Genomic DNA, 17699 nt, shown 5'->3' with positions numbered 1-17699 from the left:
CCCCCCCCCCCCCCCCCCAAGAAACATTTTTGTTGTTGTTTTTGTTTGGTGGTCGTCATCAAGTTTGTTTAGGCTTCGCCCCTCGTGCGTAAAAATGTCAACGAGCATTGTTTGGCTCAGAGAGGCTTGTGGCTCCGCCCCTCCACGGTGTTTGTCATAAACCTGGCTCCTGGCTCCAATAAACCCGGGCTAAGAGCGCCCTGGGCTCGCCTCCTCCTCCAAGGCGATCAATAGGATCTCAGGCGCACTCCAAACCCTCTCTTACGTCGACAGCCAACAAGGCGCGAGCCCGATCCAAAGAACGAACGCGCTTGATCTGCTCCGACAAGCCCCAAATCGAGCCGCTTTCCGAACCATGTCGTTGAGCCCCAAGCACACAACGCCTTTTTCCGTCACTGACATTCTGAGTCCAATCGAGGAGACCTACAAGAAGTTCGGCGGCATGGACGGCGGCGCGGGCAGCCTCAACGCCTACCGCCAGCCGCAAGTGTCCCAGGGCGCCATGCAACAGCATGCAGTTAGCCACAACGCTGCCGCCTACCACATGCCTCATTCTGTGTCCCAGTTTTCGCACGGTGCCATGGGGGGCTACTGCAATGGGGGCCTGGCCAACATGGGGGAGCTGCCCTCCTACCAGGAGAGCATGAGGACCAGCGCAGCAGCTGCGGCCGCTACCGGATGGTACGGTGCAAATCCTGATCCAAGATACTCTACCAGTAAGTGCGTAAGAGCGCGTGCAACATCGCGATCGCCAGCCGCTTTTCAGTCTACGTTTCAGGATTTTTTTCCCTCCTCTTCTTTACAAAATCGTAAACAAGATGACAAAACCTCAAATGGGGCTACGTGTTTATAATTACACTTATATTATTTATTATTGGATTCCTAGGACACCAAAAAGAGCAATCGTATCGCAAGGCTTTTTTTCGTTATTCCTTTTATTATCACAAGGAATACTTTAGATTTCAAAAGTTTTTTCCCATTTAGAAATTTTAGGCTCCTTCCTCTTCCTTAATCAAAGAGGCAACGCAATGGTAATCGCACGACAATTATAATTAAAATGTCCGTTTCTTAATTAACATTTTACGTTCATTTAGGTGTTTTTATTTTTTCAAGTGGTTTCCAGTGTTTTTATTTTAAGCATGTATCCCAAAATGTTATCTACCATATGTATCTATGTTTTACAGTACAAAGTAAGCGTTAGAAACTTAAAACCCTTTTAAACAGAAATGTCAACATATCCCTCTTCCTGAATCGAATAAGTAAAACAATGGGAATCTCACAACAAATTTACTTATTATGAGGATTTACCGTCTTCATGATTAGCTTTGGATACGCTCTGGATTTTAAGTTTTCTTTGCAATCAGTAATGACAACATATCCCCTTGTCCTTACTAGAATTAGTAAAATAAATTTGGAATCACACAACAAATATAATTGCTTTTTGCAGTTTCTTTAACATTTTTAATCGTTTTAGGTACATTTATCGTGTGAGTTTAATTGTTAACATATTTAAAACTTGACTTTGGAAAAGGAAATGTTGATATTTCTGATTGAAAACTTTTAAAGTTTTGTAAAGCGTTCTTTGTACAATAATAAATACATTAATACATAGAAAATAATAAAACAGTTTTAGTATGCGTGATCAAAACACATTGTAAAAAAATCCACTCGATATCGCAATTTACAGTCGTTGTAATTAGCATTTGCAAATTGTTAGAGCTTTTTTGTTCACCATTCTTTTTACCCAAAATATTTTTGAAATCACAAATGTCAACATTTCCTGTTTTTAAAACATATTTTAACTAAATGCGGTTAATATTATAATTTACAGCTTTCATAATTAGCATTTATTAAAAGTTTGGGCGTTTTACTATCGAATTTGTTTCCAGTATTTTTATTTAAACTGTCATATAATTTACTATAAATTTGTATATTTATTACTGTACAATGAACGCTATAAAAACAAAATGTACCACTTTACTAATGATGTAATTATAATTTTTAAAAGTAACATTTGGAAATTAATAATATTTTATTATTTAATATGTGTTTATATATGTATCAAAATATCCCCAAAATAATATTTTAGAAATCAAATTATTTGTTATTTTGAAATAAACAATCACATTGCTATTCCTTTTCTAAAAGACAATTGTTTCCTTAAAAGATTATTTGCGTCTTATTATAAATTGATCAACCTTGGTGTTGCCGATTAATATTAATATTAATATTAAAGAGACATTTTTTTCATTTGTTATTTCAAAATTAACAGTCCTATTCCCATTTTTTTTATTAAATGAGTTATTCCTCTAAATTATTTAAATTATTTGACGTCCCTTTATAAATTAATAAAATACAATTTTCAAAGTTTTTTATTTTTATTTTTAATACAACTATATAATACTGAGAACATTTTATAAATTAAAGTATTGGCTATTTAAAAATGGAAAATCATTTTTATATCAATATTTTTCTTGGACGGGTTATTCCTCTAAAACGTCATAATATTTTTTGAATAAATAAAATTCCCAACTTTTGTGTTGTCGATTATGGCTTTCAAAATACACTTTAATATTACTGAGCACATTTTAGAAATTAAAGTATTTGTTTTTAAAAAAATATAAACAATCATAGTCCTATGTATTTTTTCTTAGATATGTATTCTTCTAAAACATTTAAGTTAGTTTACGTCCTGTAATGAATTGATAAAATAAAATTCTTATTTTTGGTGTCTTCGGGTATTGAGTTGGATTGTCTCTATTGCCATTGGCAACGTATAGTAAAAATTTGTATGCAACAAGATTAGATATGGCACTCCAGGTTAAACACGTAATAAAAACTTTAAATAGTTTAAAATATTTTCAACATAGTTCTTCGAAATTGTTTGAACTTGTGATAAAAGTGGGTAGGTGGGTGGTTGTATTCTTTACCACTAGGGTTGTAGGGGCACCATTTCCTGTCAATTGTCTTGGGCAAGTACAGCCTGGTGGGGCCCATCCCTCCCCAGGCCAGTAAGAATCGTACATTGAAAAACAGTGAATCATAACAACAGTCCAATAAAAACCCGTTTCTAAATGCATCTTAATATTAATGAGAACAACTAGTGACATTTATTAATAGTATCCAACAAATACAGAGGTGTGTAAAATAACGACTACATAGTTGTTAAAAATAAATAAATCTAACAAACCCGATTTCAACTGAACCTTTTGGGTCGTTTTGCGCAAGTATATTTTAAAGTGGGTAGACGACAAAAACATTAAGTTGTGCATGGATTCTAAACGATACAAATTAATTTGATAAATGTAATTTGTCTAATTTTGATACAAATTACATTCAATTTGACTATATTTAATCGTGTAGTGAACACTAGCGCGAGGCAGAGTTTATGTTGATGAAACGCACTTATATGGCCAAATTGATTTATCACATATAGTTTTCCAAAGGTTTTCATGGAGTTTACAAGAGCCTTATTTAATTTGCATTTAATGATTATGATTAGATCAAATTTGATTTGATATGATTTAGTAACTGTTGACCAAAATAAAACACTTAATAGCTATTAGCCAATAAGAATCCTTATTTAAGTGTATCATACCTGTAAACTTTGGCCGATTGCCCCCCTTATTAAAAATTGCAACTCCCTTCATTAAGCGATAATAAACCTTGCAAACACACTGCAGAACCTATTTACTAACTGCAATATAAAAAAATATGATTAATTGTTTAAATGATTGATAGAAGAAGTGTCTGAACTAAGTCATCTTGGGGACTGGTGTCTTATAAGCCTCTGGCATTAACGTCTCACCCCTCTTTCTTTTCAACTTTCATTTTTGATGTGATATTTGTTAGGAGATGCTTAAAATGAATAAATACATGAGAAATACAAATATTAGCGATCTACTATGACGTAATCTTCTAATGACCGAGACAATCCGGATTGGAGCTGAACGAGATCGGTCAAAAACTGAGTTTAAAAAATAATATATACATATTTATACATATTTATATTAAGTCTTATTAAAAATCGATCTTAAATCTTGAAGCAATGAGTTAATGGCAAACAATAAACAAACGCTCTGAACTAATTTGAAAATAAATCAGTTAATCAGTAATACATTATTGCATAATCCACTAGGGCTGTACTTAAAGGGTCAGTGTGTATCATTCACTGCCTTCTAGTAGTAGAAATGTCATTCATTTAAAAAAAATATATTAATTTCAATGATTGCAAAAAAAAGAAATTAGATATTGTATAACACCATATAAGGCAGCACGGCGGCGCAGTGGTTAGCGGTTGTGCAGCACAGTTAATGTCATGGGAACCTGTCGTGGGTTCAAATCCAGCTCCAGACTTCCTGTGCGGAGTTTGTATGTTCTCCCCATGCTTGCGTGAGTTTTCTCCGGGCACTCCGGTTTCCTCCCACATTCCAAAAACATGCATTTCAGGTGAATTGGCCGGTCCAAATTGTCCCTAGGTGTGAATGAGCGAGTGAGTTGTCTGTCCCCGTGTGCCCTGCGATTGGCTGGCAACCAGTTCAGGGTGTCCCCTGCCCACTGCCCGATGATTGCTGGGATGGGCTCCAGCACCCCCGCGACCCTAATGAGGATAAGCGGTACGGCTAATGAGAGATGAGATGAGATAACACCATATACTCGTAGGTAAAGAAACTTATTTAACATGAAATAAGCCTCTTGCCGCTACGTGTCCCAAAATATACAAAAACATGACAAAAGGATGTGCAAAAAAATCGAAGAAAATTATGCTTTATAGTCACCTTGTATCCGTATTTTTCATTCTTACTCTTGATTTTTAGCACTCGTTTTTAGTTGCGTGATAGAATAATACAAGTTCCAATGGTCAAATAATACACACTGTCCCTTTAACTTTCTTATTAAAGCCTCATCAGGGCTTCAAACTGCCTCTGATCAAAAAACTTATACAATAAGGGGAAAATGTATAAAATGATTGGTACGATGGATGCATATGTTCAAGTATCTAGATCGGGAGTCCAGATGAGGCCGTTCTTTGGCGGCCACTTGAAGCTCCTTGGTGCTTTATAAAAAACGTTTGATAATGGAAAATTATATGGTTCATGTAGAACAGGTGTCCCCAAACATTTTCCTGTGAGGGCCACATAACTTTTCCCTTCTCTGATGATGGGCCAGGGTCAATTTGCATCAGAAGGTTTATGGATCCCTGAAACGCCAGGGTCGGGGCATTCCTTCCTATGGGGTGTCTTGGACAAGTAGAGGCTGGTGGCACCCATTCCTCCCCAGGCCTCTCCCCGGCCTGAAACAGATAGTTTTGGTTTCCATGGACAACAGGACCAGGAGAGATTTCCGGATACAGATACAGCACCTTCATCCTCTGGTCGCTGTTGTTTTTTGGTGTAAAGCGTTGTCCTGCTAAGCATTGTATTCTTCACGGAACAAAAGTTCGATAATACATAATAACACTACTTATGCAACAAATAATAACCAAATATCACTTGGAAAGTTCTTCACAGTAAAAAATCCATGGAACATTACCTTTCTGTCTTAACAGTTCCTAGATCAGATTAGTTGTCAGAGCACTGGACCACAGATGGTATAGATGACTTGCGAAAAGGCACTAAATGTCTCTGGTGCCATGACTAAAGATAGTGACATTACGAGATAAAAGCCAATCACTTTTTATATGTCATCTACACCACAATTAGTCCAATGGTAAGCGCCACGAGAGTTCAAATTATAAATCAGAGATAGTACAATATATTTAATTTATTTCAAAAAACAAAATGACCAGCAAAACCAAAACGACTTCAAACACCGTAGATACTTGCATATAAGCCTACATCGAATAGAAGTGACCTCTTGAAACTGCTTTTAAATAGCCACATACTAAAAGAAGTTTGCACCCAAAATAAGACTTTGCACCCAAAAACAATAATTACTTAATTATGTGGATAGTACAGATCAATATACTGGTAGGAAAAGCTAGAAATATAACTTTTTAAAACCATTCAATGCACCTTCAAGTAGTTGTTTAATGTCAAAACACTCATACAATATTATCATTTTCTTTTTAGCATTAATTTTCACTTACTCAGGACAGAGGTACACAACCCACTGAAAATGTCCCACTTTTGGGTCCCGACCCACTAGTCGAGAAACACCAAGCCTTACCACTGGTAGACTAAGTAGTAAGAGTAAGTGCTGTGCAGGTTCCAAAAAAGTACACCCAGACTCTGAGCTCTAAGGCAAAAAAAAAAGGTGCCTATAAGCTCCATGTTTCAGACCAAATGTGGAGGCGGGCCGAAGATTGGGGACCACTTATGTAGGAGGATAAAACAGAACACAAACATTCTTAATGTTTTCTAATGAATATAGATATTTCAAGTTTAATAAATAAAGTACAGTATTTGTTGCCTTCCCTATAAGCCTTAAATAAAGCTTCTTTATTTTGCGACTCCAAGCGAATGCTTTTTTGGTTCAATATGGTTCTCTTAACATTCTGGGTTGCTAACCCCTGATCTAAATTGATGGGGCCTTCCACAGGTATGAACATGGCGGCCATGGGGGGTCTGACTGGGATGGGTGATGCCTCCAAGTCCATGCCGGTCCTCCACGCAGCACCTAGAAGAAAGCGGAGGGTCCTCTTCTCACAAGCGCAAGTCTACGAGCTGGAACGGAGATTCAAGCAACAAAAGTACCTGTCGGCACCGGAACGGGAACACCTGGCCAGCATGATCCACCTGACCCCTACCCAGGTCAAGATCTGGTTCCAGAACCATCGCTACAAAATGAAGCGCCAGGCTAAGGACAAAGCGGCGCAGCAGATGCAACAACAACAGCAGCAGCAACAGAACCAGGACGGAACCATGTGCCAACAGGCTCAGTCCCCGAGACGCGTAGCCGTCCCGGTTCTGGTCAAGGACGGAAAACCGTGCCAGAACGCCTCCAGCACGCCCACGCAGAACCAACAGCAGAATCAACAGAACCAACAGCAGAACGGGGCCGGGGTGGTTCTGGGTCCGCATCAGAACCAGCAGCAGGTGAACGATTTGGACCTTGAGGAGATGTCGCCCAGTCCCCCTTCGCTGCACAGTCAGCTCAGCATGGCCCAAATAGACACTTCTGCTGTAGATTACACCAGTAACATGGTCAGCTCTAACCTCCTTTACGGCAGAACGTGGTAGAACCCTAATGAGCTTTTCTTTTAAATCAACATTGAGATGAACAAAATAGTGATGTGTCGTTCGCAAACAAAACTACTCAATGAACCGGCTCTTTAGGTGAACGACGAGAGCCGGCTCCCTACCAACCAAAAGCTGGTTCCCTTGGAGACGATTTTTCTCTTGGTCAATATGCATTTTCCGCCTTTTGGGTTTCGTGTTGTTGATGTTAAGATTTTATTCTCTTTTTTTTAGTATCTTTCAATTTTTATTCTCTTCTTTCCCTTTTTACTTCCTTTTCCCTTGTTTCTTTTCTTTTTTTCTTATTTTGTTTATCTTTATATTTTGTTTTCTCCCCTGCTTGTTAATTGTTTTCTTTCTTTTTCTCTCGTTTTCCTTTTGTTTTTTTGTCCTTTGGTGTTCTTTCCCTCTAGCGTTTTACGTCATTTTCTGACTCTTTTTGATTTTTTCTTTAATTTATTTTTTCCTCTTGATTCATTTCCCTCCTTAGCTTTTAACTTTTTTTTTGCTTTTTCTTTCCTTCATCTTCCTTATTTCATTGTTTATTCCTTTTTTGTGCCTATATTTTTACTTTATTATTGCTCCTTTTGTTTTTTTGTTTTTTCGTAAAATTTTCCTTACTTTTCTTTCATTTATAATTTTACTTTGTCCTTTTTTGTTTTTTCCTTGGCTTTTTACTGTTTTTATTTTCCCTTTTCGTTAATTTCGGGTTTCCTTTTGTTTCTTCTTTCCTAACTTCGTTATTTCTTGCTCATTTTCCTTCTTTTCTTTTCTCCTTTCCCTTTCTTTTGCTTCTTTATCCCTAGCTTTTCTCTTATTTTTGCCAGTTTATTAATTTTTTATTACATTACAAAAAATGTTCGTCCTTTTTTGCCTTTATTACCGCCCTTCCTTTCTAATTTCGTGCATAATTGTTCATAATGGTTGATAACATTGTGGCGTAAAGCAACAAAACAAATCTGAAGAACAGTTCAAGAGCCAAAGGAGCCGGCTCTATTTATTGAAAGACCTGTTAAAAAATAGCCAGAATTCCTATCACTAAAGCAAAAGACGACAAAAACACGATATGGGTTCAATAGTGAGTGCCCCGGGGCCCGTGCACGCACAGCAAAGCAGCTGATCTGGGCATATTTTCTTGACATCTCTAAAGCAGGGAGTCTATTTTTGAACATTACGCACATGGCTGGCCCTTGAAAAGCAATCAAGAAGGCTTTGGGACCTTTTTGTAATCTTTTGGGCCCTCCCCGATGATGTTTTGATGTTAGTCCACGTTTGGGGATACAAGAAAAATCGCCAAACTGGAATTTTGTCGTATTGTAAACTAATGTATTCAATTAGAATTATTCCCCTTTGTACATTTGGCTAACACGAGAATACATTGGAATGTATAATTATTGTTATTTGAGTCCACTTTTATGTTTTATTTCTTTATTCTTTTGTAAGTTAAAAAAAAAACGATCGAATGGAGCTGCTGTATGTTTCCAAGCCGAGTGAATAATAAGAATAAATAACTTGAATTGTGGGAGCGATTACTGAGGAAGTTTTTATTTTTTATTTTATGCGATGTTTTTTGAAGTGCAATTTGAATATGCTTGAGATCGTGACCAAATTGAGGAGAAAAGCAAGGTCGATGAGAGAGCCAGTATTGTTCAGGTGACATTTTGGAGGGCTCCCTTTTATGTTGCAAGCCTGAAGGGAAACAAAGAAAATAATATATCGTAACATAGGTCCTCAGAATACAAAAATGTGTATTAACTATACACCTAAAACGAAGACTAAGCTCCGTAAGTTTAATATATTTGTATGTATATCATGTTTGTAATTAAATCACCAAATAGAATCAGCACACACTCTCGTGTGCACTATAAACGTATTAATAACATTCATAATTATTAAACATTCATAGTATTTGATAAATCATTTTGAAATGTATTGTTTTAACCCGTACTATGTGCATTTGTAAACAATAGATATTTACATATTTATATTTTTGAGCTACCATTTAATCATATATGCAAGCTTCTGACTAATTGTGATTTATTATTATTATTATCACTATTATTGTTATTATAATCTTTATGAGTGTTACTCTTATGTTTGGCTGTTTACATTTAACGCTTCAAAATGTTACTAATAGTTGAGTTTAAAGTTTTAGCTTGTTAAGACGTCCACATTTGAACTTTGTCAGCACGATTTCTTATTATTGTCTGAGCCTGATTAGATTGTTTGCAGTTATAATTAAAATTGTTTGTAAAATGGTTATTTTTAGAAATATCAGTATTAGGAGAAATATAATTTGATGAAGACTACATCTCCTACTTGAGTCGCAACGATATTATCAATATTAGTTTTGGTACTAGTCATTTATTTTTATTTTTTTTTTATTTATTTATTTTTGTAAAATTGACAATTCATTAAAAGTAGTGGTGTAGTCTTATTATGTCTACTAATCTTATTAAAATGATAATATATGATTAATATTAGTAGTAGTAGTAGTAGTAGTAGTAGTAGTAGTAGTAGTAGTAGTAGTAGTAGTAGTAGTAGTAGTAGTAATAGTAGTAGTAGTAGTAGTAGTATTTTATGATTATGACTATGGCCCCCATTAATCGAGAAACCAATAATATATTACAACCGCTACAACAACTAATACTAATACTCCTACTTATAGTCATAACAACATCATCAATAATACTCCCACTAATAGTCATTTTAATATTATCAGCAACGGTTTATAGTAGTAGTAATATATTGCTATTTTGACTATTATTAGGGCCAGTGGTAATGTTTACAAAATACTGCTATTATAACTAATACTGATAACAATATTATGACTATTTTCAGTAGTCATAATTATAATATACTACAAAACTAATACATGTAATATTACTAGGCTAGATGGCGATAATGCCCTGCATCGATCTCTTCTTTTAATTCTGTCAATTGGAATATTACTACTAGTATTACTACTACTACTACTACTACTACTACTACTACTTCTAATAATAATAATAATAATAATAATAATGATGATAATAATAATAATAACGATAGTAATTATTTTTGTGCTGCTAAGAATAAAAAAATACATTTTTTCATGTTGGTTTCTGTCTTTAGTTCCTGAAATGATGTAACAAATTTGAGACCGTAAATAATCAATACTATTACAATGTGTGCATTTATACTAATATCATCAGTACTAGTAATTATATTGTGACTATTGCTGCCACTAATGTCATAATAATAATATATTACTACTACTACTACAACTACTGTTACTAGTACTATTACCACAAAAACTAATCCTGATAATAATAGTAAAGAAATAAAAAATATATGATACTCATAATACAAAATATCTAAGATAACAATAACAGTAATTATTAGTTCCACTATCATTGATAATAGTACTGCTACTGTAAATAATAACAAAATAATCATTCATGTAGTCTTTGTTGATTTTTTTCACGTACCTATTTCCTCAAATGATGAAACAAACGTGAGACCATAAATGAACATTTAGACAGTAAGTTGTGCTTTCATTTCTAAAAATATAAGTATTATCACTACAATTGTGACGATTGCCATTACTTAAAGTCACAATAATACTACTGCTGTTACATCTACTACTACAACTACAACTTCCACCACAACAAATAATTAAAATAACAATAAAAATATAGAATTGATATGATACTAATAATACAAAATGTTTAAAATAACAAAAGTTATTTTTAGATCCACTTGCACTCAGAGTGTTTAACTTGAATGAATTAGTTATAATTATTATATTGATAATAGTAGCGCAACTATTAATGATACAAAATAAGAATTCATATGGTCTTTCGTGTTTTTTCGCATGTAACTATTTCCGGAAATAATGTAACAAATGAGACCAAGAATTAACAATGTTATTGTATTATATACATTTATAACTCTATTTACATATATTCAGATTAATAATGTTACAGTTAATATAACTGCTTAGTTTTCTTTTGTATTTGTGACACACTCTCTCACATACACACTCTCACACACAAGTATCATTGTAATCAATCTCTTGAAAAGAGAAACGATTTGTGCAGAGCAAGTGCAGAGTGTCTGAGCTCATCACGGTGACCGATAATGGCGTGCAACATTCCATTTCCTGTGGTCATTCAAAGCCGTTTGGAAAACGGCTCTAAGGGGTTTTGAGGGGTTTTGGGGATTCGAGGGGTTTGGGGCCGAGCCCCCTGGGGGTGATGACACCCGCACCAAATAGATGACGGCTATCAACGGATCTCAATGGAGACCTGGGAGAGCCTCCATTTTGGCGGACCCTTCACATACCTGGCAGCTGTATGTATATGCGACCAGTGACGACCCAAACCCCCCACCAGTATCCAGCACTCTAAGGGCGATCAGAGCCAATACAACACCTGACATCTGAAATCATCCGCAACAAGTCCGGGGAGTCGGATAAGAGCAAGAGTGGTCAACTATTTGGAGTCAAGAACGCATAGAGTTAAAAATTTTCGGCCAAGGGGCTGATCCTGGAGAACTATGTAATTCCTTCCATTTAGGTATAAACATGCATGCAGACATCTACATGTTATATTCATTTATATTGTTTTGTTTTTTTTAATTAAATGAATCATCAAATTGATTTTGAAACGCTCACACTTAAAGATATTAGTATATTAGATCCCTGTTTAAAGAACTAAACTTGATATTTAGTTTGGGATTATCACCGTAGTTGTATTTTTATTTTTGTTTTATTTCTGTAGTATTTCTGCAGTCGGATTTTAGTAGTATTTATATATATATATATTTTTATTATTACTGTAGTTTTATTTTGTATTATATTTGTAGTTTTTTTGCAGTGGTATTTTTGTAGTAGTTCTGTAATATTTTTGTAGTGTTTCTGTTGTAATATTTCTGTGGTAGTCTATTTTATACTTCCATTGTGATATTTTTCTAGCTGTATTTTTGTATTATTGTATAACTGTAGTGGTATTTTTGTAGAATTTCTGCAAAAGTATTTTTGAAGTATTTCCATAGTAGTATGTTATTGTAGATGTGTAGTATTTGTGCAGTATTTCTGTACTGTTTTTTTAGTATTTCCACAGTATATTTTTTTAGAAGATCTGTAGTATTTTTGTAGTATTAATGTAGTTGTATTTTTGTAGTATGTATGTCGTAATATTTCTGTAGTATTGTTTTTTAACTATAGTATAACTGTAGTGGTATTTTTGTAGTATTTCCTTAGGTTGTCTCTGTTTGATATTAAAGTAAGTTTGATGATCTATAACGTTTCTTTGTGATAAATATGCAAAAAACACAGAACTCAGATAGTGAATCTGTGTGTCGGACAGGATAGAATTGATCATCTCCAAGGTTTGAAATAAGAAATCATTAGTTTACCTACTGCGCTAACGAGGCTGTTTATGTTTTTAAAAATTGCAAGCTAAATTTTGCGTTTTGATAAAATTTGTCAGCCAATGCAGAATTTTTAATTTCCAAGGTGGAAAATATGAAATGTGTGCCTCATGTTAGCGTTGAACTCACAATTTTTAGTTTAACCGAATGATGCGCTACCCACTGCGCTAACAAGGCTACCTATGCTGTTTAAAAGTGCATGCTAGATTTAGTTTTTTTGTCGCCAGTTTAAATTTTCCAAGATTTAAATGAAGAAATCAATGCCACATGTAAGGGTTGAACTCATCACCTATAGATTATGAGACAGACTTCTGCGCAAATGAGCCTGATTTGCTAGCAAAACATTGCTAGCCAAAATTGTGTTTTTGCTCAATAATCCCAATATGCTCCTGTCATCTGAAATCGTCTGCAACAAATCTAAGCAGAGTGGGGTCGGATAAAAATATTAGCCAACGCCAAATGCATTCTTGGATGCGCTTTGATGCCTGAAAGATGTGTTTCGGGTAGATTTGGCAAGTTCCCCAACCCCCAAACCCAAATTGAGGGCATGAATGAGCCGTCAACAAAGCTTTTGATGGTGGAGCGCATGAAATGAAAGTGGAGGTGAAGCCATTCTTTTCTCTTTTCAATGGGCATAGTTATGGCGCTCTAATAGGCTATGCTTGGTAATCACTGCCTATTGTGTCCATTGCTACTTTCACATTACTGTGATGTGCACCTCTCTCTGCAAGGAAATATGAGACATGACTGTAATTGTCGTCGGAAGCGGGATAGAAAGTTTTTTATCCTTGGTGTCAAAGTATTGCACAGTGTATCCTCATGGATAACTTAGTGTAATTTGATCAAATTGCTTCTATTTTATGAATAAGATGTTACCATTCAGGACACATGGGACTATACAGTGCCATAAAATAGTATTTGCGCCCTTGCTGATTTTTGTATTGGGCTGTTTTTTTTGCACATTTATTTCTCACAAAAGTTTCAAAACATCAAACCAATTTTAATATCCCACACAAACAAACCAATGAAATACAAAATGCAGTCTTGAAATGTTGATTTCATTTATAAAGGTGAAAAAAAAAATCAATCAATCCCTATGTGAAAAGGTAGTTGCCCCTCAAACCTAATGAGTCTTTACCAACGCTGTGGAGGGATTTTGGCCCTCTCATCTTCTCAAGTTTGTTAAAAATATGCCATATTGGAAGGGGTTCTAGCATGAAATGCCTGTTTAGGGTCACACTACAGTGTCTCAGTTGAATTTGAATCCGAACTTTGACTTGGCCACCCCAGAACCCCTATTTGTTTTTATTGAGACATTCAGAGTTGGACTTGCTGGTGTGTTTTGGCTCCCTGTCCTGCTGCATGATCATAAAGCGCTTGAGTTGGAGGGCACCAACCTATGGCTGGATGTTCTTCTGTAGGATCTTCTGGTAAACACCAGAATTCATCATTCCGGCAACCAGAGCAAGTTGTCCTAGTCATCTGGCAGCAAAGCAGTCCAGTTAAATCCAGTGTTCATGACTCCACTACAAGAAAGACACTGGCCAAAAATGGCATCGATGGGGGCGTTCCCAGAGTAAATAACTACTGTCACAAAATAACACAAGAACAAAAGTAAAGCATCTTGATTATCCTCAAGACTTTTCGGAGAAACATTCTGTGGACTGATGAGTCAAGAATTGAACTTTGTGGAAGGTGTGCAGCCTGTTACATATGGCATAAAATAAGCACAACATTTGACAAAAAGTAGACGATGCCAACGGTTAAGGATAGTGGTAGCAGTGTGATGGTCTGGGGCTACCGTAAATTCTGTGACTGCATTTGCATGATTAATTTCATTGTTCCTGTGTAAGCCCCACCCCATGCCCACCATTCCCTTCTTGTGACATACAACCAAATATGCATGTATAAACTGAACCCCTGATTTCAGTGTTTTATTTAATAGCTATAAATATGGCTTGGATGCGAGTATACACAGCAGGGAGAGTATTACAATATCAGCAGGGAGATATTCAGTGTCCTGCTTCTCCATGCTTGAGATGGTACTACCGCAACTGTATTTAATTGTATTTTAAAGGAAAATATTAACCTCACCCAACCTTCTCAACGATGCTGCCGGATTGAGGGTTTTAAGCTAGATCGTGAGTGAAGAAGGTATACGTAGCAATCAGAGGACGTTGTACTGTATATCATTACCTGCCTTTAAGTCCAGGAATAATAGAGCTTGTTGTAACTAAGGTTGAGTTACAACATTTCATTAATAATGCGTTACAATACTCATCAAAGAGAAAAGTAATTGTGTTCCTTTGTAAGGCGTCAATCCCAACATTGCTCAAACGCCAAATTTCGATGAGACAAAGGTGGTTAGTGTTTTTTTTTTTCTTCTTTTAAACGTCTTCCTTCCAGGTAATTGCACGTTGCTCTCGCTAATGTGATTGTCGTTTCTGCAGCCCTATTCTCCACAAAACCCCCCGCCCCCTCCAACTCCCTTCCCTCCCCTTTATTCTACTTAATATGTCAGAAGGTCTGATCACAGAGGAACCATTTCAAGTCCTATTGATGTGTTCCTCAATTGACCATGGGGACCTAGCAACCTAGCGAGCGCTAATTGGCAAGGGCTTAACATTATTGGCTCGATAGTATACCTAGAACATACATCCTTGTTCATATTATTTTTTCAGAATGTTTTTCCTTCTAACCTCGTCTCTGAAACGTGAACATTTTTGTGGTTTCAGTCTTGGCTCGACAAAGAGATTCGGATAATTCAGGCTGTCTTTCACTCTCTAATGATTTTCTTTCAGGTGACAATATTAAAAGAAACACGCCGTGTTAACTGATGAATTAAGTGTTAATGATCCATTTAAAAAAGAGAAAATTAGGTTGGTTTTGACAACTTTGAAAGAGAATTGCAGGACTGTGTGAGGATTTAATTTCATGCTATGTTTAATAGACTACACAGACAATTAATGGGTACGATTAGCAACAGAGCTGAGTGGAGTGCAGCACAGTCTTGACTCCAATATTACCCATTGATGAAACATTAATTTTCAGATGTAAAAGTATAGCAAAAGTGGCTATAGTTCAAGAAGTTGAGGTACAGCTTAAAGAAAACTATCACAAAACCAACATGGTAATCATAAAGATCAAGGTTTGACATTTCTTATAAAGCCGTACATTGCATAACCTGCGTAAATAAAAACGTTTGATATGCACGTATATTTAGGGCAAATTTGTATTTATTCAAGAAACTTCCTTAAAGGTAGCATAGTGTCGTATCTAAACGCTAGATGTCGCTTTATTGTGTTGTGCAACCAAAAATGAGTGCTGCAGAGCACAAAGAGGAACACAAACTTTAGATAGCTTTTATAATTTTAAAGGTTTAAAATGAGAAATCTGTGCCCTGTGTGAGGGTTAAACTCTTAACTCTCAGATTATGAGAATGATGTGCTCCCTACAGCAAGAACTAGTCTTTGTTTGATAGAAAAATGGTTAAAATTGGTATCTTATGAAGGTTGAACTCAAATGATGAGACTGACATCCTGCCCACTGCGCTAACGAGGCTGTGTTTGGTGCAAAAATGTGTGAGGGTTAGAATCACAACCTTTTTAAGGGAACAGGTCAACTGGACGGTGCCTCAGGTGAGAGGAGTCTTTTATAATGTTGATGGCTCTGCCGCAATATTGCAAGCCGGCAACGTCCCCCAGACTGGGCGGAGAGCAGTCAATGATCTTTAGGGCTGGGTCAATTACTCTTTGTGTGAGAGTAGATTAGTAAACAGACGCTGCCCTACTCACGGACGACTGTAAGTTGAATTTGTTCGTAAGTTGATTCAGTGCTATATTTTGCATGTTTATGGTTTATATAAGAATGTTTAACGCTTATATAAGTAATCTGTAGTTTTGTACTAGAAAATAAACGTTTCATAAAATAATATGCTATCTAATGATAAATAAAGTTAAGTTTAAGTTACTTTTGGAAGATTAGCTTCAGCAGTTAAGCATCAAGCTTCCATGTTCCACTTTCATATCAAATGAAACGGCTAGCCTCTTCTTGACACTTCACACCAACCATATTGAATGGATCAGCGAGATATTAAACAAGAAAAACATCAAAGTTCTTAGCGCGCTAGAGATACAGTACACGTAGTACTGAATATTTACACACGAACTAGGAAGTATAAGCCGGATTTCTTCTTTCGGGTGGATGCTGGGTGATCTCTCACAGCGCCACCACACGCCAGTAGCGCCGGAAAGACGCACTACCGTAATGTCCTGTACTCAGAAAAAGGTGCACACATTACAAAATCTAACTTATAGCAATGTCCAGATATGTTTCGACAACCCGAAAAATATGTTCGTATCTATCGTTTTACATAAGTCGAATGGTCGTAAGTAGAAGAGCGTCTGTATGAAAAGGAGTCATGATTGTGCATGCGTATGACTGTGTCTGTATGAGAGAATAGTTGTAAATGTGTGAGAGTTCGATGTTATATGTGAGAGCTAGTATGATGTACCTCTCAAATGGACACTCATACATTTTCCCACTGACAAGGAATTAAATGAAACACCATCCACACAAGAAATGGCCATTGGAAAAAAGTGAGTGTGGGATGCAGCTCCAGGAGGGGGAGCATCCCTTATTAGAAAACCATGTCACATTCTCTCTGGACTGGCTGCAATGCCAATAATCCCCCTACCCAGTCCTCATATACATGTTTTTCAGTAGGCCATAAGTATTTAAAGAAACTGTTTTCAGTTGCCACTAATAACTACTGACCTCCAGTGACACGGGCCAACAATGGCTTTGCCAGGCCTCAAACGCACAACTAAAGAAGCTGATTAGGAACTCAAGTGGCTTGAAGCAAGAATCAATGGTGGCTCTGTCCTGCCGTGGCGATTCCAGCATGGTGCCCGCGATTGTGGGACTTCCATTAGTTCTGCTTCATTAAGTCGCACAAACTCTGCTTTAAGAAAATTAGTTCAGGCGATCCTACAAAGAAAAAAAAAAGACTTTTTGGCCAAGCAGGGACAGCTCCCGCTGGGTAGCACGTGTGCTGAGACTCAAAGCAGTAAATTGAGGAAACTTTACTTAGCAGCTTGATCATTA

General features: G+C 36.3%; 1 protein-coding gene across 1 annotated transcript; it reads left to right on the top strand.

Moving 5' to 3' along the window:
* Window positions 1-203: 203 nt before the first annotated feature.
* nkx2.4a (NK2 homeobox 4a) lies at window positions 204-8707 on the top strand. Its single transcript, XM_088354162.1, has 2 exons — window positions 204-716; window positions 6541-8707. Exons 1-2 carry the CDS (start codon window positions 356-358, stop codon window positions 7179-7181), a joined length of 1002 nt encoding a protein of 333 aa, XP_088210288.1. The 5' UTR covers window positions 204-355; the 3' UTR covers window positions 7182-8707.
* The last annotated feature ends 8992 nt before the right edge of the window (window positions 8708-17699 follow it).

The sequence above is a fragment of the Urocampus carinirostris genome, chromosome 15 (genome assembly GCF_059441175.1).
Source record: "Urocampus carinirostris isolate Australia breed hairy pipefish chromosome 15, RoL_Ucar_1.0, whole genome shotgun sequence".
Lineage (NCBI taxonomy): Eukaryota > Metazoa > Chordata > Actinopteri > Syngnathiformes > Syngnathidae > Urocampus > Urocampus carinirostris.
The sequence above is the reverse complement of the archived record's forward strand: the minus strand, read 5'-3'. Positions and strand labels throughout refer to the sequence as shown.

Coding starts and splice junctions, on each gene's coding strand:
- nkx2.4a (XM_088354162.1), top strand. CDS start 356: ATGTCGTTGAGCCCCAAGCACACAACGCCTTTTTCCGTCACTGACATT. Junction 717..6,540: donor TGATCCAAGATACTCTACCA/GTAAGTGCGTAA, acceptor GGCCTTCCACAG/GTATGAACATGGCGGCCATG.